Source organism: Zingiber officinale, chromosome 3A (genome assembly GCF_018446385.1).
Source record: "Zingiber officinale cultivar Zhangliang chromosome 3A, Zo_v1.1, whole genome shotgun sequence".
Lineage (NCBI taxonomy): Eukaryota > Viridiplantae > Streptophyta > Magnoliopsida > Zingiberales > Zingiberaceae > Zingiber > Zingiber officinale.
Genome location: NC_055990.1, coordinates 147,185,621 through 147,213,427, shown reverse-complemented (window position 1 = coordinate 147,213,427; position 27,807 = coordinate 147,185,621). Strand labels below are relative to the sequence as shown.

The 27,807-nt window shown below is 40.3% G+C and overlaps 1 protein-coding gene across 1 annotated transcript; it reads right to left on the bottom strand.

Annotated features, from left to right (window-relative positions):
- Positions 1-608: 608 nt before the first annotated feature.
- LOC122050758 lies at positions 609-27,772 on the bottom strand. The gene is made up of 3 exons (XM_042611639.1): positions 27,665-27,772; positions 1,402-1,731; positions 609-1,275 (listed from the first exon to the last, which is right to left on the bottom strand). Exons 1-3 carry the CDS (start codon positions 27,770-27,772, stop codon positions 766-768), a joined length of 948 nt encoding a protein of 315 aa, XP_042467573.1. The 3' UTR covers positions 609-765.
- Positions 27,773-27,807: the final 35 nt, after the last annotated feature.

The window sequence follows — 27,807 nt, the reverse complement described above, 5'->3', positions numbered from 1 at the left end:
TATAGCACCCTAAATAAATGTTATAATAAATTATTTATATCATGAAATGAGAAAGAAATAGTTACAATATGTTTAATTGAATATTAAATATTTACCTTAAACACTTCTCGAAGACGTTTATGCCTTGTATCATGAGATATTTGATTACCTTGAGTAGGAACAATAATTTCCTTAGAGAATTTCAGCATAGCTTTTAGAACTTCATGAAAGTAGAAGTTGATTGTTTGCGTTGAATGGCAAAATCTTCGTTTGACAAATCGTACTCGCAAATTATGGCTTAAAGTAATTAAAAACATAGACATCTTCTCTTCCACCGATATATAACGACTATCTTTTAACCATTCATTTTCTCTAAAAATAGAGTAAATCTTTATAAATGCTTCTTTCTTCATCCTCAACATTTCTTGGCAATGAGCTGGATTTCCTTCAATAATTTCTTTAACATAACTAGCTCCATCAAGTAAAGAAATAGCATCAGGCCTTTGACCCCTTCGTCTTCTTCTCATAAGTAAAATTAGACGAAGGATAGTGATGACCTTTTTCCCTTTATTACCAGTTAACATATTAAATAACTTTAAATCACAAAATAGCCTGTAAAACCAAATTTTAAAAGAATTATAAAGGGTATAACACAATATACTTAAATCACAAATATATAAAAACCAATTACGAACCAAACAAAATGATGTTTCAAAATTAAAAGTTTAAACAAAATAACATTCATAACATAATCATAATAAAGTCAAGTCCTTTCCTACCATAATTCTATATCAAGCCCATCTTCTTTCCTACCATTATAAGCCATTGTTTTTTAGCTTCATCACTTTTCTTCCTAAGATGCATCCAAAATTCTCTATATGTCTTACTTTCACAAAATATTGTCCCAGCAACAAAATATAAAGGATCGCTCTCATCCAACATATCATCAAGAACTTTGGAACATTCTTCTACGCTTGCCTCATCTGAATCATTTAAATTCTTAAGAGTTTCTAAAATCTGTTCGTCAATATATTCAGATTTGTTTGACTTTCGGCGTTTAGACTTTGAATGTTCTATGCTAGGACTATGAGATATCTCTCTTTCCAAATCAACATCGACCTCAACCTCAGCATCAACATCAATAGTAATGTTACTATTTGGAATAGTTGGTGGCATTTCTTCCATTGAGGGACCCCATGCATCTTTCCCCGTAGCTGTAATACCATCAAATAGTGACTTCATTTCATCTGCAAATTGTAGGCCGGCATATCGAAATTGTTTTGCGTCTGGATAGATCTATAAAAAATATACAAAAGTGAGTGAATATAATATATATATATATATATATATATATATATATATATATATATATATATATATATATATAACACTATTAAATTAATTAAAAATCTTTTAACTTACCTTAGTATAGTCATCCCACTCTTCAGAAGTCCAGCTAACAGTATTGCTAATGGGATCGTATCCATTCCCAGTTTTATTAACTATTCTTTCCCAGATGTTGTATTTTCTTTTCAGGTAATCCAGTTGATTTTTCAACTGTTTTTGAGTAAGATCAAGTCCCTTTTTTTCTTTCATAAGATTACCAATTAGATCCCATGAACGTTTCTTAAAACTACTTCCACTTCTATTTCCACTAGTGCTTTCTTCAATACACGCATCTAAAAATGTTTTCAGAATTTCTGGATCTTTCCAATTAGCTCTTTTATCAACCATTTTATTTGTATTACTTGCCTAAAACATAATAACATTTGACAACGTAAGTAAATAAAATCGGTAAGTTTATATATATGTTTATTATTATGATTATTATGATTATATATATATATATATATATATATATATATATAATCGTACTTATACTACCTATAAACTAGGGTTCAAAAAAGTTTCTATATTTTGAAAACTTCCTACTTGCTTTTATATTATGCATAATATTAGGGTTTGAAAACTTCTTATTCAATAATATATAAATATGGATTAGGTTTGAAAACTTCCTAAATCGTGGTTATATTATGTATTTGGGTTGAAAACTTCCTAAATAATATTAAATCGTGATAATATGCATAATATTAGGGGTTAAAAACTTTTTATATACTAGGTTGAAAATACATTAAACTAATCAAACAAGAAATGAAATATGAAATAAGAAATCATAAGAAACAAGAAAAGAAAGAAGATACCTGAGATGAAGATATGAGAAGATGAACAGCTAGGTAAAGCTGAGAGAGAGAGTTGAAGAAGAAGCGACGAAATAGCTAGGTAAAGCTGAGAGAGAGAGAGAGTTGAAGAAGCGGCGGCTAAATGGTGAAGAAAAACCTAAATTCTAATATATATATATATGAATGTAATTTTATTAATTATACAAGGGTATATAAGTCTTTATAAGTTTAATTTTAACTTACCGTTTTAAGATAGAAAAAAATAAGCTAAATATTTTAGCTTATTTTTTTGGTCTGAGCGTGTTAAGTTTTTTAGCTAATAAGCTGTTTTAAAATAGGTTATCAAATGAACTTTTTTAAAAAAGTCCTTATTATATTAATTTAAGCGATAAGCTGCATTACCAAACACCACCTAAGTATGTTATTTAAAATACTTCTATGACATTTAACTGAGCTATTAAAATGCCTACTGTAACATATAACTGTACTAGGCATTTTATCGAACACTTGGTGTGCTCTAAATCTTCTTAACTGAATAATCATGTATAAAACTGAACTAAAAGCATAAAAATGCACGATTAACTACTTATACTGCAGGTGAGGGGTTACTTACATCCTACGCTAAATTTTATCGCTAGGTTTCCGGAGAAGAAGATCTCTTCGGCGATCCTCTTACGTCTAGGGATGACAATGGGTAGGATTTGGGTAGGATTTCATATCCTCCGTATCCATCCCCATTTATTATATCTATATCCATACCCATCCCCATACACATCGGGTATTTAACTTTCATACACATCCCCATACCCGTCGGGGTTTCGGGTACCCATATCCTATCCATCATCCTATTATTCCCTACCATTCTCATTTAAAAAAAATATTTCAATGTACTTGTCATCTCTTCCTCATTTCGCCCTCCTTCGATCGGGTGAACATTTTCCGTGGAAAATAAGATAGATGCGTGTTGATAACAGGATAAAGAGACAAACTATGTTTTTTTCTAAGACGGAAAAGCTAAAGTTTTTTATTTTCCAATAAAAAAATAAGGCTTATAAATAAATAAATAAATAAATAAATATATCGGGTATCGGGTAGGGTATGGGTAGGATTTTACTGTTGGTGCAACCTTAGGTCAAGGTTGACTTGGTTGACCTGACTCGAGTTGGTAAAAGGTGACCTGACTCGAGTTGTATTTTGATGTTTGACAATGTTTGACGAGAGTAGAAAAGTTGTATTCTGATGTGTTGACAAGAATACAAACTTGGGAGATTGTTGGTGCAACCATAGGTCAAGGTTGATCTGGTTGACCTGAAAAGTCCAAGCAGGGAGCTTGGCACTGGAAAAGTCCAAGTATGGAGACTTGGCATTGGAAAAGTCCAAGCAGGGAGCTTGGCACGCGAAAAGTCCAAGTATGGAGACTTGGCACGGGAAAAGTCCAAGTATGGAGACTTGGCACTGGAAAAGTCCAAGCAGGGAGCTTGGCACGCGAAAAATCCAAGTATGGAGACTTGGCACGGAAAAGTCCAAGTATGGAGACTTGCACGTGAAAGTCCCGTGAGTGAAGCCAGGAGAAAGTCCTAACTCGGGATGTTAGGCGGTTGGAAAGTCCCGTGAGTGAAGCCAGGAGAAAGTCCTAACTCGGGATGTTAGGCAAGGTGGAAATCAGGAAGGTGAAAGTCCCGTGAGTGAAGCCGCAGGAAAATCCAGATGGATCAGGATGATCGGACATCCGGTGTAGAAAAGTCCAAGTGGGTCAAAGGATTGACCGGACACTTGGAGAGGGAGTCGTCAAGGGACCGACCGGATGCTAAGCATGATGTACCAACAGTCAAGGTTGACCGGATGTTGGTTTGGGAGACTTGGGACTTGGTTTGGGCAAAACCAAGCTCTGGATCGGTCTGCAAATCGATCCAGCGATACGTTTGTGTATCCGATCGATCCGGTGACCGATCGATAACAAACAGAAGGAGTTCTGTGAGCAACTGATCGGTCTGGGGACCGATCAGCATGAGGTGGGATCGGTCCGCAGACCGATCAGAAATCGATCGGTCCCATACCGTGATATACTGATCGGTCAGGAGACCGATCAGGAAGCTGTAAACGTTTGGGAAGCACGCTATCTGATCGGTCTCGGGACCGATCAGCATAGAGCCTGATCGGTCCCCACGACCGATCGTACCAGCTGCACCGATCGGGTGATGCCCGATCGGTCCACACCAGCCGCCATGGCACAACCGCCAGATTCGTGTCTTCGCAGTGCGGTATAAGACTCTACAGGAGACGAAGAAGATAACAACTCTCCTTCCTCTTCTTCGCATTCTTTAGCCCTCTCCCATCTCTCCTCCCATCGTGAGTTTCTCCCCGCTCGGAAGAGATCCGAGAAGCTGTTGCTTCATCAAGGTTCCAGTCGACAACAAGAGGCAAGCAAGTGTTTTACAATTTCTGTTGTTCTTGTTTGTTGTCTCTATTGTTGTACTCCTTTGTTTGCTGTTGCAAAAGACTGTGGCGAGGTTTCTCCACCCATAAGGAGTATTTATTAGCCGGGTTTCCGGGGATTCATCCACCGACGGATTGACAGGGCTCGTCCACCTTACGGACACGCCGAGGAGTAGGAGCCCTAATCTCCGAACCTCGTTACATCCTTGTGTTAAGGTTTGGTTTTCTTCTCTTTCGTTTCTTTGTTGTATTTTCCGCTGCGCTAACCCTAATCGTAGGAAGAAACGAGAAAGTTTGGGGTCGGCTATTTACACCCCCCTCTCTAGCCGAGTACGAAGGATCCTAACAAGTGGTATCAGAGCCAGGCCGCTCTTCGACGGATCAACACCCGGGGGAGCACGGGCTAGAGATGGATCTCTATGGAGAAGATATCACGATTCAACCCTTCTACGAGTCTCACGACAACTTTATGTATTGGAGGGTAAGGATGATGTATTTTCTTAGGACTAATATGTTAAATTGGTTTTGTGTACAAGAAGGGTTTTCCCCTCCGATGGATGAGGAAGGAAAACCTATCAAGAAGAAGGAGTGGACGAAAGAGCAAATCCGACAATCCGAAATCAATGACGAGGTAACAAAAATTATTGAATTTGCGTTACCTAATAACGTTTTGTGCAAGATAGATAGGTACAACAACGCCAAGGAATTGTGGAACAACTTGGCCAAGTTTCATGAGGAGAGCTCCACTTCAAGCCATGAAGAGGAGCCTAGTGAGCCAAGTAGCTCACATCATGGAGGGAGCGAATTGAGAGTTGAGGGCTACTCAACATCCAAGGAAGAAGAGGAGGAGAGTTCCTCTTGTTCAAGTTCGGAGCAAGAAGAAGAAGTTTCCACCTCCGGAAGGGTTGAAGAAGAAAGCTCATCTCCACCCTCAACCCTAGGTAACTCAAGCAATTTAAGTTCAATTAAATTACACATTATGTGCTTTGAGTGTAGGGAACATGGACATTACAAGAGTAAGTGTCCAAAGAGGGTAAGAAAGACTCCACCGGCGCCAAAGGTCAAGGAAGCCGGAGTCCCGAAACGCAAGGGCAAGGAGCACATCGTGTGCTTCCAATGCAAGCAAAGGGGACACTATAGGAGCCATTGTCCGAGGGGGAGGCAACCTCACAAGGGCAAGAGACCGGGCACATCGATAGGGGGAGCTAAGGCAAACCCTAAGGTAACCTCTAAGGTTCATTATTGCAATTCTAATAAAACTCATGCTAGTAGTTTTGTTGCAATTGTTAATAATGATAAGCATGTTAACTTTAGGAACCAATACATGTGCTTAGGAGCTAAACATGTTAGCCTAGGTAAGGATAACACTAGAAATACCAACCCTAGGATTAACGCTTCTAAAGTTAAGGAAAACCTAGGTAGAAATCCCAAGAAGACTAGACACATGCCTAGGAATATCTCAAGAGAAAATGACAAATTAAAACTTGAGGTATTAGAGAGAGAAAATCAAGTCTTGAGGTCAAGACTTGATAATTTAGAAAAGGCTCTTAAAAACATGGAGAAGTCATCTCTAGGGTTTAAGAGTCAAAAACTCAAGTCCAAGGACAAGAAAGGTTTGGGTCACAAACCTAAGTCCCAAATGGTCGAGCCCACTTACCACAATGTTCCATTCGATTATGGAACAAAACCTAGGGCTAGGAAGACCATTACCAAGGTTACAAGGGGAGTCACCCCTATAGTTGACCTTGACGAGACCCAAATGACCAAGGCTTCAAAGCCTAAGAGGGTCATTAGGAGGGTTGCTAGGGAAGTCATCCCTAGTGAATATTTAGTGAACCCAATGAGCTCAAATAGGTATTGGGTTCCTAGGAGCATCTTCTCTACCCCATAAATGGGTTAGAGAGTGTCAACTCCAATAAGAAGGGTAGTTAACCCAACTTTGAGGAAATTGACACTCAAGGAGCATTTTCAAGGTTTTGAGAACTTTTGAAAATGAAATGGAATTATCATTTACTCCTTTGAAGAGTTAAATGTGCCTAAAGATTGGAAATTTCATTTTTAATCTTATTTGGCATAATTTAAGAAAACCTAGAGAAATACCATAATTGGGATTTTGGTTTTCTCTTAGGGATATATGGGCAATCTAGGGTTAGATTTTAAGTTAGCAAAGGCTAAGGATACTTAGATAGGGAATTTAGGTATTTTATTTGTGCTAACTTGCCATGATTGGTTGCCATATGCCATGCCATGACATCATATTTATTTTATTATCATTTGAAATGTCATGATAATGCTTAGGTTATCTATATGTCATGTTTATTTAAGTTTTCAAACTTTATGCCATGACATCATGACATTGGCACATGTTTTTACTTATGATATCATTTTATGCCATGTCATCATCTCTTGCATTAATAATCAATGAAATTGATTTAAGGATGAAAAACACATTTTGATATTGAGATCAAATTTGTGTTTAGAAAATGCATGAGACCTTAGTCTAAGATACCTAAACCCATATCTCACATCAACATTGACTTGGATGTGTTTGATACACTTTAGATGTATGTGAGATATTAGGATCATGAGTTAGGATCAAGGTGCATAGTTTTTGTACCTAGATGAGCCTAATTCAAGAAATGGAGGATCATAGGGAAAGCTAGTGTACAAGTCATGTACATTTAGCCCTAAGATTATGGTCCTAAATTAAAAGATTAAAAATCATTTTGAAATTGATTTGGAAAACCTTGATGAAGCTTTCCTAGTGATAACATTCATCATTGACCAAAGTGATACAAAGTTGAGCTAAACTTGAACTATTTCAAAGTTTTTGAACTTTGTATCAAGATTGAAAAATGGAAGTTATTTTCATAGAAAACTATTTTTCCATGATAGTATATGTTATGAGGAATGTATCCTCAAAATTTCACAATTTTTCGAATTTTCTGGAATTTTCTAGGAGTTTCTGAATTTCGGGAAGGAAATTTCAGAAATCTGCCTATCAGAGTCTGGATCGGTCTGGGGACCGATCCAGGTAAGTCCTGATCGGTCTGTGGACCGATCCAGTGAAGCATGGATCGGTCTGCAGACCGATCCAGTGAGATCCAGGGAGCGTGGTGCTGGGACCGATCGGGCGTGCCGTTTCTGATTTTCAGCTGTTGGTCTGAAATTTCAGCTGGAAGTTGGGTTTTGTGGATTTCTAAAGTTTTGAAACTCTCCAAGACATTGTTGGTGCAATGGTCAAGGGGGAGTTTTACCTAATTGTCAAGGGGGAGTTTTTACTCCAAAATACTTTTGAGGATTAGTGATATGGGATTATCACTAAGTTGATTGTTGAGTTTAGTATCAAGGGGGAAATTAAGAGTTTCAATGAAAGGTATGGGACTTTCATTAGGAAGAAACTCTTGACCTTGATACCCTCCTTTTCTTTTTGATGTGTGTCAAAAAGGGGAGAGCGTTCATTGGAGAATTATTGGAGAACCCAAGTTAGGTTATCGGGTTAACCTAAGCTAGGGGAAGAATGTCAAGGAATGTTCAAGGAAGAACATTGGAATTCTTTTTGATGTGTGTCAAAAAGGGGGAGAATTATTGGAGAACCCAAGTTAGGTTATCGGGTTAACCTAAGGGGAGAATGTCCAGAGAATGTTCAAGGAAAGAACATTGGACATTGGAAGATGGTTGGAAAACCTACGTTAGGTTATCGGGTTAACCTAACTTGATTTTGGATTTTGTCAAACATCAAAAAGGGGGAGATTGTTGGTGCAACCTTAGGTCAAGGTTGACTTGGTTGACCTGACTCGAGTTGGTAAAAGGTGACCTGACTCGAGTTGTATTTTGATGTTTGACAATGTTTGACGAGAGTAGAAAAGTTGTATTCTGATGTGTTGACAAGAATACAAACTTGGGAGATTGTTGGTGCAACCATAGGTCAAGGTTGATCTGGTTGACCTGAAAAGTCCAAGCAGGGAGCTTGACACTGGAAAAGTCCAAGTATGGAGACTTGGCACTGGAAAAGTCCAAGCAGGGAGCTTGGCACGCGAAAAGTCCAAGTATGGAGACTTGGCACGGGAAAAGTCCAAGTATGGAGACTTGGCACTGGAAAAGTCCAAGCAGGGAGCTTGGCACGCGAAAAGTCCAAGTATGGAGACTTGGCACGGGAAAAGTCCAAGTATGGAGACTTGGCACTGGAAAAGTCCTGGTGAGTGAAGCCAGGCAGTGAGAAAGTCCTAACTGGGATGTTAGGCAGTTGGAAAGTCCTGGTGAGTGAAGCCAGGCAGTGAGAAAGTCCTAACTGGGATGTTAGGCAGTGTGGAAATCCTGGTGAGTGAAGCCAGGTGAAAGTCCTGGTGAGTGAAGCTGGGAAAAATCCAGATGGATCGGGGATGATCGGACATCCGGTGTAGAAAAGTCCAAGTGGGTCAAAGGATTGACCGGACACTTGGTGGAGAGTCTTAGCAGGTCAAGGGACCGACCGGATGCTAAGCATGATGTACCAACAGTCAAGGTTGACCGGATGTTGGTTTGGGAGACTTGGGACTTGGTTTGGGCAAAACCAAGCTCGGATCGATCCCGCAAATCGATCCAATACGTTAGTGTATCCGATCGATCGGTGACCGATCGGATAACAAACAGAAGGCGATCATGGTCCGGAGACCGATCGGAAGAGTTGAGCAGAGACACGCCACCTCTCTGAGAGGTGGGATCGGTCCGGGACCGATCAGTTAGCCTGATCGGTCCCCATGACCGATCGGCAGAAGCCTGATCGGTCCACGGGACCGATCAGGGTACGCATGCAGAGTTGCAACTCTGAGCTTACTGATCGGTCTCGGGACCGATCAGCATAGAGCCTGATCGGTCCCCACGACCGATCAGACCAGCCCCAGATCGATCAGGGTGATGCCTGATCGGTCCACACACTAGCCGTTGCGACACAACGGCTAGATTCTGTGTCTTCTGTGTCTTCTTCGCAGGTGCAGGTATAAGACCTCTACAGGAGACGAAGAAGATAACAACTCTCCTTCCTCTTCTCTTCTGCTACTGAGCTGCTGGTGTGCTCTTGAGCTTTGCTGAGCTCTCATCGCTGCTGAAGCTCTGCGTGAGTTTCCTGCTGGTGTTCTAGCTGCTGGATCTGAGAAGCTGTTGCTTCATCAAGGTTCCAGTCGACAACAAGAGGCAAGCAAGTGTTTTACAATTTCTGTTGTTCTTGTTTGTTGTCTCTATTGTTGTACTCCTTTGTTTGCTGTTGCAAAAGACTGTGGCGAGGTTTCTCCACCCATAAGGAGTATTTATTAGCCGGGTTTCCGGGGATTCATCCACCGACGGATTGACAGGGCTCGTCCACCTTACGGACACGCCGAGGAGTAGGAGCCCTAATCTCCGAACCTCGTTACATCCTTGTGTTAAGGTTTGGTTTTCTTCTCTTTCGTTTCTTTGTTGTATTTTCCGCTGCGCTAACCCTAATCGTAGGAAGAAACGAGAAAGTTTGGGGTCGGCTATTCACACCCCCCTCTCTAGCCGAGTACGAAGGATCCTAACATTTACCACATCCGCCTTCATACCCATACCCGAAATACCCATATCCGGATACTCATTTATTATAATCGGGTATAAAAATTCCCTCCATATCCTCCTCCATTCGGGTCGGATGTCGGATTATCCATCGGATTCGGGTGAAATTGCCATCCCTACTTACGTCTACACGTTCTTCTCGCGGAGAGAAATGTCCTCGTATCGGAGACGTCGTCGGGAGGTGCTCCTACGACCCTAGGGATGGAACCCTAGGTCTCTTGGGTTTGGCGCCGAGAGGTTGAGGATGAGAGGGGGCGGCGTCGGGTGAGGGTGAGGGTGAGGGGAAAAAGTTGTCGATCACAAATAATAATTCCCCACTTAATTTCCCTCTTTATATTAAGTGATTAATACGACCCAACTCGCCCATAAATATAATTGTTCTCCTCTTCTTTCAGCACACCCCTGCTGGGGCCTCCTGGTTACTAAGGTCATCTAAAAGTCGTAGGGTCCGGTAGGTCGCGGGTTCAATTCCCGCTTAGGCTATTTTACGTTTTTTATTTAATTTTGCTACTTAGGCTATTCTAAAAATTTCATAAAAATATTCTAAAATTTCAGAAAAATAATAGAATATTTCTAAAATTAATTTGAGAATTTTCGGGCGTTACAATCCCCCATGCCTTATAAAAAGTTCGTCCTCGAACTTAGAATAACTCTGAGTACTTCTGTCTCATACTGGCTTCTGTCTCCCAAGTTGCCTCTTCTATGGTGTGATTTTGCCAAATAACTTTTACTAATAGTACCTCCTTGTTCCGCAATTTCTTAACTGCTCGGTCTACTATCTGAATAGGCCGACTGTCATAGCTGAGGTCTTCGCGGACTTGTACCGACTGGGGCTCAATCACCTGGGTGGCATCTGGGATATGCTTCTTCAGCATTAAGACATGAAATACGTTATGGATAGCTGACATCTCCTGGGGTAGCTCTAGCTCATATGCTACATTGCCAACTCTTCTGGTGATAAGGTATGGTCCCACATATCTGGGACTTAATTTGCCCTTCTTCCAAAAACGCATTACTCCCTTCATGGGAGCCACTCGGAGGAATACTGTATCCCCAACTGAAAACTCTAAGGGTTAACGTCGTGTATCAGCATAGCTTTTCTGGCGGCTCTGAGCTGTCTCTATCCTCTGGCGGATCTGCTGTATAGCTGCTGTGGTATCTGCTACAAGATCTGTCTGGAGTTCTAGTTCTTTCTGTTCACCACTTTCATACCAGCAGATTGGAGATCTACACCTCCGCCCGTAGAGAGCCTCGTAGGGTGCCATGCCGATAGTGGCCTGATAGCTGTTGTTGTATGCAAATTATGCTAAACTCAGATATTTACACCAACTTCCCTTGAAGTCTAGGGCACACGCTCGGAGCATGTCTTCTAGTACCTGATTTACTCGCTCCGTCTGACCATCTGTCTGAGGATGGAAAGCTGTGCTAAACTTTAACCTGGTGCCCAATGCTGACTGTACACACTCCCAGAAGTGTGACGTGAATCTACTATCTCTGTCTGAAATGATGGTCCGTGGGACTCCATGCAGTCTGACGATCTCCTTGAGATACAACTGAGCTAGCTGCTCCATGGAGTAGGATATCCTGATAGCTAAGAAGTGGGCTGATTTAGTCAACCTATCGACTATTACCCAGATGGCATCGAAACCGTTCATGGTTCTGGGTAGTCCCACTATGAAATCCATGGAAATATCCTCCCACATCCATTCTGGGATCTGAATAGGCTGCAGAACTTCTCCTGGTCTCTGGTGTTCTGCCTTGACCCTCTGGCAGGTCAGACAGATACTGACATATCTAGCGATGTCCCTTTTCATTCCAGGCCACCAAAAACGTCTCTTTAGGTCTTGGTACATCTTGGTGGAGCCAGGATGCATCGCATAAGGAGTCCTGTGAGCCTCGTCTAGGATCTTCCTCCGTAGTTCCTCCTGATCCGGAACGCTAGTCTGTCACCAAAATACAGTACCCCACTCTCAGACACTCTGAACTCCCAACTTTCTGATTCTGCTAACCCCTGCTTGATTTCTGAATTTCAGGGTCCTGATCCTGAGCTATCTGGATGTCACCAAGCAGGGTAGGTGCTAATGTCATAGTAGAGAGTTGCCCAACTATTAGTTCGAGACCGAAACCTATAATCTCCTTTTGTAGGGGCGGTGACATGGCTGCTAGGGATAGCAAGGTAGCATTGGACTTCCTGCTAAGTGCGTCTGCCACCTTATTGGCTTTTCCTGGGTGGTAGAGGATGTCTATATCATAGTCTTTGACCAGCTCAAGCCATCTGCGCTGTCGCATATTCAGATCCTTCTGAGTGAAGAAGTACTTCAGACTCTGATGATCTGTATACACTCTGCACTGAGCTCCATATAAGTAATGTCTCCAAATTTTGAGGGCGAAGACAACTGCTGCAAGCTCAAGGTCATGAGTAGGGTAGTTCCTCTCATAGTCCTTGAGTTGTCTGGAGGCATAGGCGATCACCCTGCCATTTTGCATCAGTATTGCTCCTAGTCCCAATTTAGAGGCATCGCTGTAAATATCAAAGCTGTATGTATTTTCTGGCAGAGTCAGAATGGGAGCACTGGTCAATCTTCTTTTGAGCTCCATGAAACTGTTCTCACAATCCTCTGTCCACTGAAATTTTCTGTTCTTCCTGGTGAGAGCTATCAGTGGGGAGGCTATCCTGGAAAAATCCTCTACAAATTTTCTATAGTAACCTGCTAGTCTAAGAAAACTTTTGATTTCACTGGCGTTCTTAGGTCTTTTCCAGTTACTCACAGCCTCTATCTTACTGGGGTCTACCATGATACCATCTCTGGAGATGATGTGACCCAGAAAGGATACTTGATCGAGCCAGAAGTCACATTTCGTGAACTTGGCATACAACTGGTTCTGTTGGAGAGTCTGCAATACTGTTCTCAGGTGATCTGCGTGTTCTTCCTGAGTTTTGGAATAAATGAGAATGTCGTCGATAAACACGATGAAAAACCTATCTAAGTATTCTCTGAATACTCTGTTCATGAGGTCCATGAAGGTAGCTGGAGCATTCGTCACGCCAAAGGGCATGACTACGAACTCATAATGTCCGTATCTGGTCCTGAAAGCTGTCTTGGGTATGTCACCTTCTTTAACTCTCACTTGGTGATATCCCGATCTGAGGTCTATTTTAGAGAACACTGCTGCTCCCTTCAACTGATCAAACAGGTCATCTATCCTGGGAAGAGGATACCTGTTCTTAATCATGACTTGGTTTAGTGTCCGGTAGTCTATGCACAGGCGTATGCTCCCGTCCTTCTTCTTCACGAACAATACAGGCGCTTCCCATGGTGAGTGACTAGAGCGTATGAAGCCCTTGTCGAGCAGCTCCTGTAATTGTTCCTGAAGTTCCTTCAGTTCTGTTGGAGCCATGCGGTAGGGTGCTTTGGAGATGAGATTTGTACCGGGGATATGTTCTATCTCAAATTTAATCTCCCTGTTTGGTGCTAGGCCTGGTAACTCAGGGAAGACTGCTGGGTAGTCACGTACGACTCAGACCTCCTCTAGCTTTTGGTCCTTGTCCTGACTGGTAATGACTACATGTGCTAGGAATCCCGTACATCCTGAATCCAGTAGTTTCTGTGCTTTCAGAGCTGAGAGAAACTTCTTGGCCTTCCTCTTTGATTCTCTGATGTACCCAAACTGCACTTCTGCTTCGGGTTGGAATACCACTCTCTGTTTACGGCACTCTATGGAGGCACCGTACTTGATCAGAAAGTCCATTCCCAAGATGACATCATAGTCAGCCATATCTAGCACGATCATATCACTAATGAGTTCTCTGTTCGCTATAATGACTGGCACTGCTCGGAGCCAGTGTGTGGATGCCATGATTTCCCCTGAAGGTAGTGTTGCCAAAAACTGACCACTGAGTACCTCTGGAGATATTGCTAACTTTTCGGTGAATGCCCTGGATATATAGAATGGGTTGCCCCAGTATCGAATAAGACAGTTGCACTTTGCTGTAAAATACTGATCTAATCTGTAACAACTGTCGAGGCATTCGCTACATCCTCTCTGGTGAGTGAGTAGATCCTCGCGTTCGTCGTGGCTGAAGGGGCTTCTAGTCGGCCCTGACTGATGTGTGGACCATCTATAGCAGCCTGCATCTGATGTAACTGTGCTGGATTACCTCCATACTGAATCGACTGTGGTGGAGGGAAACTAGTCTTGTTTGGACATTGCTTAGCCTTATGCCCTTCCTGGCCACATTCGAAGCATCCTCGTGTGCCCTTGCGACAAACTCCTGGGTGGAATTTCCCACAAGTAGAACACTTGGGATAGCTAGGCTGTTTACTAGCTGGTCCCCTTTTTAGATAACTCCCTGGTTTACATTTGTTACTGGAGTTCCCTTTCCAGTTAGAGCTGTGGCCCTGGTGTTTCTGAGTACATGAGCCTCCTTGGCCTTTGGATTCTGAGAAGGCTTGCTTCTGCTGTTTGATGTTGTTCTGGTAATGCTCGGTGGTCAGAGCACTACTTACCAATTCTTCTGTGGTTTGCGGCCTATGAACGCCGCTAGCCACATTCATTGCTATTTCCGGCCTTAGCATTTTGAGCATCAACCGAACTCGTTCTCTCTCAGTGTTGACTAGTTCAGGGCATAGACGAGCCAGTCTGTTGAATTTCTTCACAGTCTCCTCAACTGAAAGGTTGCCCTGACGAAATTCAGTGAACTCGTCATAGTGGCGGTTTGTGACCCGCATGTGAAAGAACTCCTCAAAGAATTCCCTTTCGAAGTCGGCCCATGTCATCTGGTTCACTGGCACTTCGCTTTAATTCTCTCCCACCACATACGTGTGTCTCCTGTCAGGCAGAAATAGGCGCATTTCTCCTTTTCATGTTCCGGCCAGTCCAGAAGCTCCATCGTACTCTCCAGTGTTTTGGACCAGGCTTGGGCATCCCATGGTTCACTAGTGCCTGAGAAGTTCTCGGGCTTGATTTTCTGCCACTGGATCAGATAGACTTCTCTCCTTGCCCCTGCTGCTGGGGCTACTGGTGCTGCAAGTTTGACCGGTGGAACCTCTATCACTACTAGGGTTGCTAGGTTAGGTTCTGGAGTGACAGTGGGAGTGTTCTGCTGATTAGCCCTTAGGGTGGCTATCTCCTGTTGCTGTTCAGATAGTTGCTTCTGTAACTGAGCCACTACTTCTGTAAGGTCTGGGGGAGGCACTGAGCTGCCTGCCTCATACTGGGCTCAGTAGCTGGTGTCTTTCTAGCTGGGCGTCCTCGTACCATTTTCTAGAGGAATAAAGGACATACATAACTAATACAATCATAGGTACATGACTACTATTATCATGTTAGAGACTATCATACGTAAACATGCTTTAGTTATCTATAAACATGGAAGCAAGAAACATAAGTAAAGTGAGAGATATTCTTACTTGGAAACTGCAGGTTCAATGCTGATGTGTGTGTGAAGGAGGTATGGAACTTGGCTTTGATACCACTCTGTAACGACCCGCCTTCTACTGACTAGGCTGTAAGGCCGGGGGTTACAATTATCGTGCCAAACTATACCATACGGTGCGGAAAAGCTGAACTAATTAAAACTCTATGTTATTTGCTATAAAATCTAAAAATTTATATTCAGAATACACTTCTGAAGTTGTACATATGCTAAGGAAGGACGCCTAAACTTTCTATTTGATCAAAAGGGTGAAATCAAACTTTCTAGTTAAAATCAGACTTTCCAATCGATCGGCTGATCGATTGGAGTGGTTTGATCAATCCACTGGTTGATCCAGCGTGCTACTGTGCACAGAAGTCCCGTCTGGATTGATCGGTTGATCGATCCAGTCTGGCCAATCGATCCAGAGATCGATTCAGAAGCTCTCTGTTCGCGGAAATAAAATTCCCGATCGATCGGCTGATCGATCCATGGCCGATCGATCAGCTGATCGATTCATTAGCTTTCTGTACACGACAGGTCACTTTCCAATCGATCGGCTGATCGATTGAGGGCTCCTCAATCGATCAGCTGATCGATTCCATAGCGTTCTGTACGCGGGGATTTCTTCCAATCGATCGGCTGATCGATTGAGAACTCCTCAATCGATCGGCTGATCGATTGGGATTTCTGATTTCTGCAGAAATCCCACCCGAACTCGTACAGGACTTTCAGAAATCAACTAATTAACAGCATAATACTACTACTAAGCATATCATTACTCATGGTTAGCTAGCTAATATCAGGACAACTAATAATCTAAGCATAACTTAATGCATACTTTCATAGTTCAAGACACTTAACATCTAAAAGTGCGGAAAAGTAACACTATAAGAAATACTAAGTCTCTTAAGCTTGCTAGTCTCCAAGAATCTTTATTCCAAGCTCCTTCTCACACACATCTTTATCGCATTGCCCTACAGCCTCCGCTAATCCATCTTCCCTTTACCTTTATCTGCAGTATAAGGAAAATGAAACTATAAGCTTGAGAGCTTAGTAAGAAACCATCTACCTCACAAAACATGCATTCGATGAAATCATGCTTTTAAAAGATGTTAACGAAATACATGCTGATGATCATACTGAAAATGCTAAAAACATGGCATATGAGCATGTAAATCATAACAATCAAGAACTAAACATAAAGTTATTTGCTATATCAATAAGAAGACTGAACTGAAGCTAAGCTGAATTCACTTATCTGTTTTGTGAAGTTTGAAAACTATTTATATGAATAGATAAACATAATAATCATGCTGCTGGTGGACCCGACAACTGTACTTGCTATGCGCGCATCCCTAACTAGGCCCGAGGTAGCAAGTCCCGAATCTAGTAGGGTTACTAGGTTATCTAAACCTAAGGACGACTATGGGAGCCCAACCCAAGGACAATTGAAAGTCTAGTACAGTGCCACTGATAAAAGTAAAATACTGTTTATAAACTGATTTATCTTATCTTGCTTTTACTAGGTTATCTGAACCTAGAGGCGACTATGGGAGCCCACCCATTGGACCGTAGTCCCATATAAATTGAAGCAAGACTAAGTATGTTATTTAAAATGCTTCTATGACATTTAACTGAGCTATTAAAATGCCTATTGTAACATATAACTGTACTAGGCATTTTATCGAACACTTGGTGTGCTCTAAATCTCCTTAACTGAATAATCATGCATAAAACTGAACTAAAAGCATAAAAATGCACGATTAACTACTTATACTGCAGGTGAGGGGTTACTTACATCCTGCGCTAAATTTTCTTACAATTTGATCGCTAGGTTTCCGGAGAAGAAGATCTCTTCGGCGATCCTCTTACGTCTACACGTTCTTCTCGCGGAGAGGAACGTCCTCGTATCGATGATGTCGTCGGGAGGTGCTCCTACGACCCTAGAGATGGAACCCTAGGTCTCTTGGGTTTGGCGCCGAGAGGTTGAGAATGAGAGGGGGCGGCGTCGGGTGAGGGTGAGGGGAAAAAGTTGTCGATCACAAATAATAACTCCCCACTTAATTTCCCTCTTTATATTAAGTGATTAATACGACCCAACTTGCCCATAAATATAATTGTTCTCCTCTTCTTTCAGCACACCCCTGCTGGGGCCTCCTGGTTACTAAGGTCATCTAAAAGTCGTAGGGTCCGGTAGGTCGCGGGTTCAATTCCCGCTTAGGTTATTTTATATTTTTTATTTAATTTTGCTAATTCGGCTATTCTAAAAATTCCATAAAAATATTTTAAAATTCCAGAAAAATAATAGAATATTTCTAAAATTAATTTGAGAATTTTCGGACGTTACAGGTAAGTAAACACATAGAGCGTAAGTACCACCCATACGAGACATCATATAACGAGGACAAGTTGTTGTCGCCTAAATTGCATCAGATGATAACTGGAAGATTCTTTCACTAAGGCCCTTAAGGCAAGAGTTTTTTATGGACATGATGAAGGAATAAGAATCAGATGTATGACAGCATTTATGGCAGCATAGTCTTTTAGTATAAGTGGAAGATTGTTAGAGTGTATACTAAAAGCCTAGCTTTTTGTAAACATTTATTTTGAAATAAAGAATTACATTGGTCATATGTCTACATTTATATGCTAAGTGTAGTTGTTCAATTAATTTATATTGTAGATAACATGGTGTGCGGTGTCACACACAGAAGATCATGTTATCAATTCCTTATAAATTATAAACTGTAGCTCACAACTAAGATGGATAGGAACAAACCATTGGAATAGTCGTAGTGTAATTTGGTATTAGTTTATCTTAACTATAAAATTACACTAGTACACTCATAGTGTATTGAGCTGGACCATTTAAGGTAAGTTCTTTTTATACTGACTTAATAAAATAACTAGACCTTTGGTATTATGGAAGTGTGTGCTCTTAATCCCGATATAGTAACAAACACGTGTACTTAGTATTTATTTCTTTGACTTATCAAAGGGTGAGATTTAGCTCGATAAATCAAGAGGCCCGATAAGTTGGGAAATGATATTATTTATAGTGTGTGTTGTTGATTATAAAAGGAAACTGTGTCCTAGGAATCTAGGTTGATGATGCCCCCAAGAGGAGCTCATAAGGATTGTCATGTAAACCCTGCAGGTGGACTTAGTCCGACATGACGATAAGGTTGAGTGGTACTACTCTTGGAGCTAGATATTAATTAAGTGAGTTGTCAGTAACTCATTTAATTAGTGGATATTTTATATCTTAAACACAGGGAGACTAACATACTCATGATAAGAAGGAGCTCAGAATGTAATTTGGGATTGGTGCGGTAGTTCAATAATAATTTTTTAGTGGTATGAATTATTATTGATGAAATTAAGTTGGGTATTCGGGGCGAACACGGGACACTTAATTTCATCGGGAGACCAAAATCAATTTCTCTTCTCGGTCCCTGTCGTTGCCTCTTATTTATAAAGTCTTATACCTATTCATACCCACCTTCTTACCCACCTTAAGGTGGCCGGCCAAACCTAGCTTGAAGCCCAAGCTAGGGCCGATCAAACCAAGGTGAGATGGTTTAAATAGGTGGTCGACCCTAGCTTGAACCCAAGCTTGGTGTGGCCGGCCACATTAAATAAAAAAGATTTTATTTTTAAAATCTTTCTTATGTGTAAGTCATGGTTTTAAAAAAGAGTTTAAAATTTAAATCTTTTCTTTTATAGCTTTCTACAAAAGATTAAGTGAAAGATTTGATATCTTTCCTTATTTGTAGTTAAAAGGAAGATTTTAATTGTTGATAAAACTTTCCTTTTTTGTAACCATCCTCATGATTTAAAAGAGAGTTTTAAAATTAAATCTTTCCTTTTATAGTTTCTACAAAAGATTAAGAAAAGATTTAATATCTTTCCTTATTTGTAAATTAAAAGGAAGATTTTAATTTTAGAAAAAACTTTCTTTTTTGTAAATCATCCACATGTTTTAATAGAGAGATTTTAATTTATAAAAGTTTCCTTTTATGACCAACCATGAAGAGAATTTCCAAAAGAGAAATTTTTATTTAAAAATTTCCGGAAACAAATTAGGAATTTTAATTTTATGTTTAAAACTTTCCTTGTTTGGAGGGATTAAAGTGGTCGGTCATATATAATTTGAAAGGAAAATTTGATTAAACTTTCCTTTCATTGACAAAGAGAATAAGGAAGTTTTAATAAAACTTTCCTTATTTGCCAAGACTAAAGAATATAAAAGAGAAGGTAGAGGTGCCTCACCTCATAATAAGATATCTTCTTTGGTTCCTCTCTTCCTTGGTTGGTGGTCGACCCTTCTCTTCTTCTCCATCTCCTATTCTTCTTCTTTGGCCAGCGGCATCTTCATCTCAAGGATTTTGGTTGGTGGTCGAATTTTGTTAGAGGAAGAAGGAGAGATACAACACTAACATTTAGACAGGGAAACTGGTACGATATTTCGAGTATTAACCAACAGATACAACACTCAATTGTCATCACTTAAATGATTTTTTTATTTTTTTATTTTTTTTGGAAGAATTGCTTAATGATGCAAGATATACCATTCACCAACATCTAGACATCGATTATCATTAGAAAGTAAATATTACAAAAAAAAGCATTGCTCATGTTGAGCATAGATTTAGGGTCTGCAATAAGTTTCCAATCCCTACTATAACTTTAAGTTTCTAATCTATCATCTACATTTTATTGAAGTTTTTTAATAACAGAATGCTTGGATATGCATCCTTTTTTGTGGCATGAAAGTTTAAAAACTTTATTATGTGAATGTTTAGAGGGAATCCTTTTTTTTATTTCTGTTCAATATTTTGCTTATCCACAGACTAAATCTTTTTGGATGATTCCATAGCCATCTTTTAGGCTTTGTTTTGCATTTTGAGGAGTCTATTGTGGAACAGCACGATAGGATATGGAAGAACTCATATTCTTTGGAGCTACTAAAGACATGACTAACTATACAGGTAGTGCAAGTCATTGCAGTAAGTATGTCATCTTTCATCTAACTCTTGTTTCCTATGCCCCCCTTCCCTTTCATTTGTTGCTGGGGTATTTGCTAGAGTCAGCTCAACCTTATGCACATATTCTTTGGAGCTACTAAAGACATGACTAACTATACAGGTAGTGCAAGTCATTGCAGTAAGTATGTCATCTTTCATCTAACTCTTGTTTCCTATGAAAAGAGGTGTGTATGACAATCTTCTGCGTACATTTGTGAAAATCATACCAGAAAAGGTTCTACAGAGGTCTCACTCCAATTATGGCAAAAGGCGAATACACTCGTCCTCAACACCTCCGTCAATCCGTCTCAGGGCTAACACAGAGGAGATAAATCACGGACGACTACTAGTCTTTGGAATAATGATTAGCACATAAAGGAGACATTTATCTCGGCTTTGCCGAGATTCGAATCCCAGACCTCATTGTGACAACACCTCATGCGCTAGCCACTAGACCCATTCGAGAACACTACATAAGTCTCACTCCAAGCCTCATAGGAGTAGTGCTATATGTCACCGCTAATTACTATACTTATGACTCCTTAAACAAACTTTACAGGAAGCCCTTAAGAAAAGATGAAATAGGAAATATTGCCACACTTTTGATTGGTTCCACCGTTGGTGCTATCTCAAGCGGTGCAACTTTCCCTCTCGAAGTTCCAAGGAAGCATAGGCAGGTTGGAGTTATCGACGGTAGGCAGAACGAGATATGTCTAATATTACTAAGTCTCGATAAGTTTCTTCCATTTGTCCGAGTATACCCAAAGAATGCAGATCTTCCATGTCAGCCACAAACATAAAAGTTTGATAGAAAGTTAACACAAATATGAAAGTTACACATCAAGGTTCTGCAGCTACTGCTCTCATGTGGTAAAAAGGTGATTCGCTCGTCTCCAGTGCCCCCGCAGCTACTACTCTCATGCTTCTAGAAAACCTTCATTCATGATTGTAATTTTCTCATTCATTTTGTTATTATAATTAAATTATTAATTTGTTACTATCATTTTTCACAACAAACTCCCCTGCAATCAAATGGAGCCCAATCTGATTTTTTCATCCTGCAATATATGAAGGATATTATTGAAGGTGCCACATTAATTAAAAGGGCTTCGCTACGGGCTATAGCAATATTAGAAATATTTTCAAATTTTCTTATTGAAACATGTTGATGAAATAATTTGTACAATTAACATTTTCACTCATTTATTCACATGTAGTTCGTAAAATCAACGATATCCGTAAAAGAAATTGATGAAGTACGTTCTGAATGAGCATATTGCATACAAGGTGACAAAAGACGAATATGCTCGCCCCCGCCAACCCGTCCCTGGGTCAACACGGAGGAGGTAAATCACGGACGACTACTAGTCTTTGGAATAGTGAGTAGCACATAAGGGGAGCAGATTGCATACAAGACCATATATCAGATGAGTAGAAAATTTTAATATTGAAACTCTTTTGGTTAGATCTTATAATCTACAAGTGTTTTGGATTATGAACTTTTAGCATCAACATTCGGTATGCACAATTTTATTACAAGTATTGTATATATGTTTATAAAGAATTATCACATGATCATGAGTTTGTATTTCATATTGCTACAAGAATATATTTTCTGTAATTTGTTAAATTCAACATGAAAGACATTCTCTTAGAAGAAAGTTCCTATGATCAACCAAATATGTTACGAAGATATTCTTTTCTTATACATTACCTGATTAGGAATTTGTAAAATCCAATTAAATTATTCTCTTATTTGACTCATCTCAATTTTATCGACTTCTCTGTCTCTCTTTATTTATATAGTTAAATTTTGATTAAATAATTTTGTATAATTTTAGTAAATTATTTATGCATGTGGTATGAAGTTCAAGGCTAACCAGTATGAGTCATCTTCATATGTTGCCATGCTTGAAGCACAAGATGTTGCATAGAGAAGCAAGATCTGACTTTTAGCAATTACATTCTCCATATTAGATATGCTTATTTTACTTTTTTGCTTGATTTGTTTTCTTCTCTTGTTGTAGAAACTTGGGATTACTGCTTTGTACATTAAGTTACATGCTACTAGAGGTAATAAGACCAAAACACCTGGTCCTAGTGCTAAATATGCACTTAAGTTCTTGCTCGTGCTGGGATGAAAGTTGGTCGCATTGGTGAGTTGATTATTTGTTTGTAGATTTATGATTGCAGTAAGAGTAATATAATGTTCAATTATTTCATGGAGAAAACAAATCCCAAAAGTGATTTGATGATAACATCTTTAGTTTTAAGTATCTATGCTTTATCAATTTTTAGACTTATCTACATAGCTCTTAGCACATTGGTTGTTATTGACCTGATTGAATTCAGGACATTATCCCAACTTTAATTTATCTTTTACTTGTGTTTTCTTGTCATTTACCTCTTATTTTGATCATATCTCCAATACTGGATGCAGTCAACATCATAGTTGTCAAAGGTGAACCTGAGGCGTGCCTAGGCACGCCTCAAGCGACGGGTGAGGCTGCAACGCCATAGGGAACCACCAGGCGTCGAGGATGACTAGGCGAGTGCCTGTTGCGTCTTTGTCTCGCCTTGCTCGAGGCGCAAAGCGGTGGAAAGGCGATGCCTTTCCACTTGGCTACGAGGCCTTTTTTTTAATGGTCTAATCACCCAAAGCCTATATAAGTCCAGCCCATAATTAATTTCCCCTTCTCTATAGGCAAAAGATGATACGGATCCAAGTCTCCTCGGGGCGATGTGATGGTTAAGGCATGAGGTGTTATCACATGAGGTCTTGGGGTCGAAACTCGGCGTGACCGAACATAACCTCCTCCATGTCTTGGTCATTTGCATTAATGGCTAGTAGCCACCCGTGATTTACCTCCTCCGTGTTGGCCTAGGGACGGGTTGACGGGGGCGCCAGAAGTAAGCGAATCACCTTTTGTCACAAGAGATGATACGGATCCTCTACCCGCCTACATGCACGACGGTACGTCTCCTCTTCTCTATTTCCTTTGAAATTGATTCAAAGCTTCAGTGACATTTTTCCATCGTTTCTCTTCTCCACCCCTGGATATTTTCCTCATAATTTGAAGTTTCGTGCAGATTGCAAGACGTAAGTTCCTCTAATTCTATCTAATACTTATTTACTATCATATATTAGTATATTACTAATAGGCCCTTGTTAAGTTGTTCTTGTCAATTAGATATGACTTCTCAGCAGCAATCAGAAAACACACAATAAGACAATGATAATAAGAGAGACCCGGGTTAGAAGCATTGTTATTTGAAAAATCCGAAAGATTCTAATAGTGTGATGTGCAGATTTTGTGGGTTCACTTCCAATGGAGGAATTTTTTGAGCCAAACAACATATTGCTGGAAATTCAAAAAATATTAGAAAATGCAAAGAATGCCCACAAAGTGTCCATGATGAGCTGTTGAACTATATGAATGAAAAGAAGAAATAAATATTGCGAGAAATGAAGCAAGATTTTTGCTTTCTTGATGCTGATGAAGATAAAGAAGATGTATAGGCAATACAACCAAGTTCTAAAGAAAGTAAAAAGAGAAGTTTGACTTCGACACAGGAGATTGGGAGTGACAATGTTAAAGGGCCAATGAACCTCTTTATTACAAAGAAGAAAACCAAAGGGGGGAAATTGAGGCAAACAAGCATAAATGATGCATGTGACAAAGAGCTTAGAGATCGAACAGTTCAAAAGATAGCCCATTTCATGTATCAAGCTAAGATAGCCCGTTTCATGTATCAAGCTACGATTTCTTTCAATGATGCCCATTTAGATAGCTTCAAGGAAATGATTGAAGTCATAAGTCAATATGGGCCGAATTTGAAACCACCAAGTTATCATGAATTGAGGGTACCCCTTTTACAGAAGAAAATTGTCTATACAAATGAATTGTTGAAAGAAAATAGAGATGAATGTGAGAAAATGGTTGCTCAATTATGTCTAATGGATGGGCTGATAGGAAACAAAGGACATCGATCAACTTTTTGGTTAATTCACCCAAAGGAACAATGTCCTTGGAATCTGTGGATGCATCCGCCCATGTCAAGATTGGAACTGTACTATATGAGTTGCTTGATAGATTTATAGAACGTGTGAGAGAGAAAAATATTGTGGAAGTGATTTCAGAAACTGGCAACAATGATATTTTAGCTGGTATGTAAAGCTAATGAACTCTACTATTTATTTGATTGGTGAATGTTCACTCATTTTTTCCTCACTGATAAATGAATATGTTTATGTCATAACCTTCTTTCTTTTTTTTTTAGATAAACTTTTAACCTGCAAAAAGACCAAATTTGTTTTGGACTCTATGTGCTACTCATTGCGTTGATTTGATGCTAGAGGATATTGGCAAAATTGAGGTGGTTCGAAAGACTATTTCTAGAGCAATTGCTCTTGTTGGTTTCATTTACAATCATGGAAGTGTTTTGCACATGATGAGAGAATGTATTGAAAACAAGGAGTTGGCAAGACATGGAGTCACCCACTTTGCTATTACATTTCTCACTTTGTAAAACCTCCACAAATGACAAAAGATTTTGAAGAGAATGTTCTTATCAACACAGTGGATAGAGAGTGAGCAAAGGATGCTAAGGGTAAGAGGGCAAATGATAATGCTTTCATGCCTTCTTTTTGGAATAATGTGACATACACACTTAAAGTGATGTGTCCTCTAGTGATGGTTCTTCACATTGTTGACAATGAAACCAAGCCAGCGATGGATTATATTTATGAAGCTATGGATAGAGCAAAAGAAGTAATTCTAAAGTCCTTTGATAACAATTGTGAGAAATATAAAAATGTGTTGGACATTATTAATAGTAGATGGGATCATCAGCTTCATCATCCTCTGCATGTAGCGAGATACTACTTAAACTTGTATTTTTACTCTCACAATCTGAAAGTTGAGACGAATATAGAAGTAACAAATGGATTGTTTGCATGCATACAAAGATTGATTCCAAACCCTAAAGTGAGGGATATGATTAATATGGAGGAGTTGCTAGTATATAAGAACTCAGAGTCATTGTTCGACAATGAATTTACCATTAGAGCAAGGAATAATAAAGATCAACCAATGATGCCTGGTACATATTTTTCCCCCAAAAAGTTAAATAGTTAAATACCAAATGAAAATGATGAAATATATTTTTTTCAGTGAACTAGTGGAAAATATTTACCAATGACACTCTAAATTTAAAAGAATTTGCTATCAAAATTCTTAGCCTCACATTTAGTGCTTCGGGTTGTGAAAGGAATTGGAGCATATTTGAGCATGTGAGTAAATGCCAGTACATGACTTCTTTCACTTTTCTTTTCAATTTATAGTTTGCTTGCTCACTCTAAAACTATGATGGTTCCGTCTTCTGTGACACAAATACATTCAAAGAAAAGGAATATATTGATCACAAGAAACTATAAGAGTTGGTGTATGTGAAGTACAATCAAACACTCAAGGCTCGTGCAGTTAAGAAGGATAAAGGGGATCTTATAGTTTTGAAGAATATTGATGATTGCAATAATGAGTGGTTGACTAGAATGATGGAAGTTAGTGAGGAACCTGTTTTTGACGATGATGATGACACTTTAACATGGAAAGTTGTAGCAGAGGCTATTGGAGTAGAAGAAGAGACAAGACATACTAGGCAACAATATACCCCTATTTATAGGGGAGCTTCAACTTCAACTTCTTGAGGCAAAGGTAGGGGAGGACGAAGAGGAAGGGCAACAAGCCAAGGGTGGATAGGAAAATGAAAACCGGTTATAATCTATTCTTTGAAAAAAGTCACATAACCCTAAGGAGGTCGGAAGAGTCGATGGACCTCGGAGGGTATGATGATATGCATGGCCATGGACACTTTGTACACGAAGCGGAGATCATCCAGATCTACACTACTGAAGGTCGAGACTCCCGGAGCATACCTAGGTGTGGGAGAATCCATGGAAAGGTCGCAAACAGAAGACGAGAAAGCAAAAGCACGAAAAAAAGAAGAGAAGGAAGGATGACTTTGGCTATTGGCAAGAAGTCCAAGTGAGAGATAGAAACAGACTATTTATAGTTGTCAAGGGGGGGCGCCTGAAAGAGCGTCTTGACATCAGCGCCAATCATGTGATCCGTAGACGAAGTAATTGGCGTCAGCCATAGGCATAGAAGCAATGTTGGCCGTTGGATCGTCTTGGAACATTGTGCAGAAGTGGTCTTGTCAGAAAAAGCTAGATCAAAGGACACGTGGTTGATATGGAGTGGAAGTCTTTATGACATCAGAAACAGACGAGACTATAGTAAGCCTCGCCCGGGCAAGAGGGATGGCTCTAGAAGCGCTATGGCTCGCGACCGGACGGGTAGTTGGTATAGATACGAGGTGACCCTTCTTTCGGCAAGGCCTGCTCGAGCAATAAGCTGACCATGCATACACGAAGGGGTCGAACACTTAACCCATCACTTAGCCGTATAGATACGAGGTGACCCTTCTCAACGATGCCTGCCCAGCCGATAAGTCGACCGACCATACATGAAGGCATCGAATACTTAACCTATCACTTAGCCATATAAGGGGAAATACTAAAGGGTCCCGAGCAAACCCAATAGACACTTAGGCACAGCGTTGCACGTGAGCAACATGTTCATGAGCACAACATTTTTAACTACAAGATCGAAGTTCAAAGGGAGGTTGGTGACATTGCATTGTTGTCCAAAATAAAGATAGTTACAAGACATCACAGATTAATCAAAGGTAGGGAAAGCTTTGTCAGGGAGCTCGTTGAGGAGACGGGTCCGGTCCAGGAAGTCTTCAGGAGGAGTTAACTGTAGCAAACCTTTCTCTTATAGCTGCAACAAAACCCCTTCGCCATCGTAACACAACATCTGATCGATGAGGTGGCCTACCTTAGCTCCAAAATCCTTGGAAACTAAGAAGGAGGCCTTGTGCGTTGTAAGGCGAGAGCCCTCCCCCATCCGATAGTCCTTCAGTTCTTCCCTGACCTTGTGTGTGTCGTCCCGTGCCTTAGCCAACTCCTGGTGAGCAGTCGTTGTCTATGCCTTTGCTGCCGAGAGCTCCACTTGCCCAGACTTGAGAGTTGCCTGAGCAACATCCAGTTGCTCCTGAAGAGCGGACTCCCAATCGATGCTGGCAGACAGAGCTGCCATTTTAGCCGCTAGGTCTATTTGTAGGGAGGCATGTG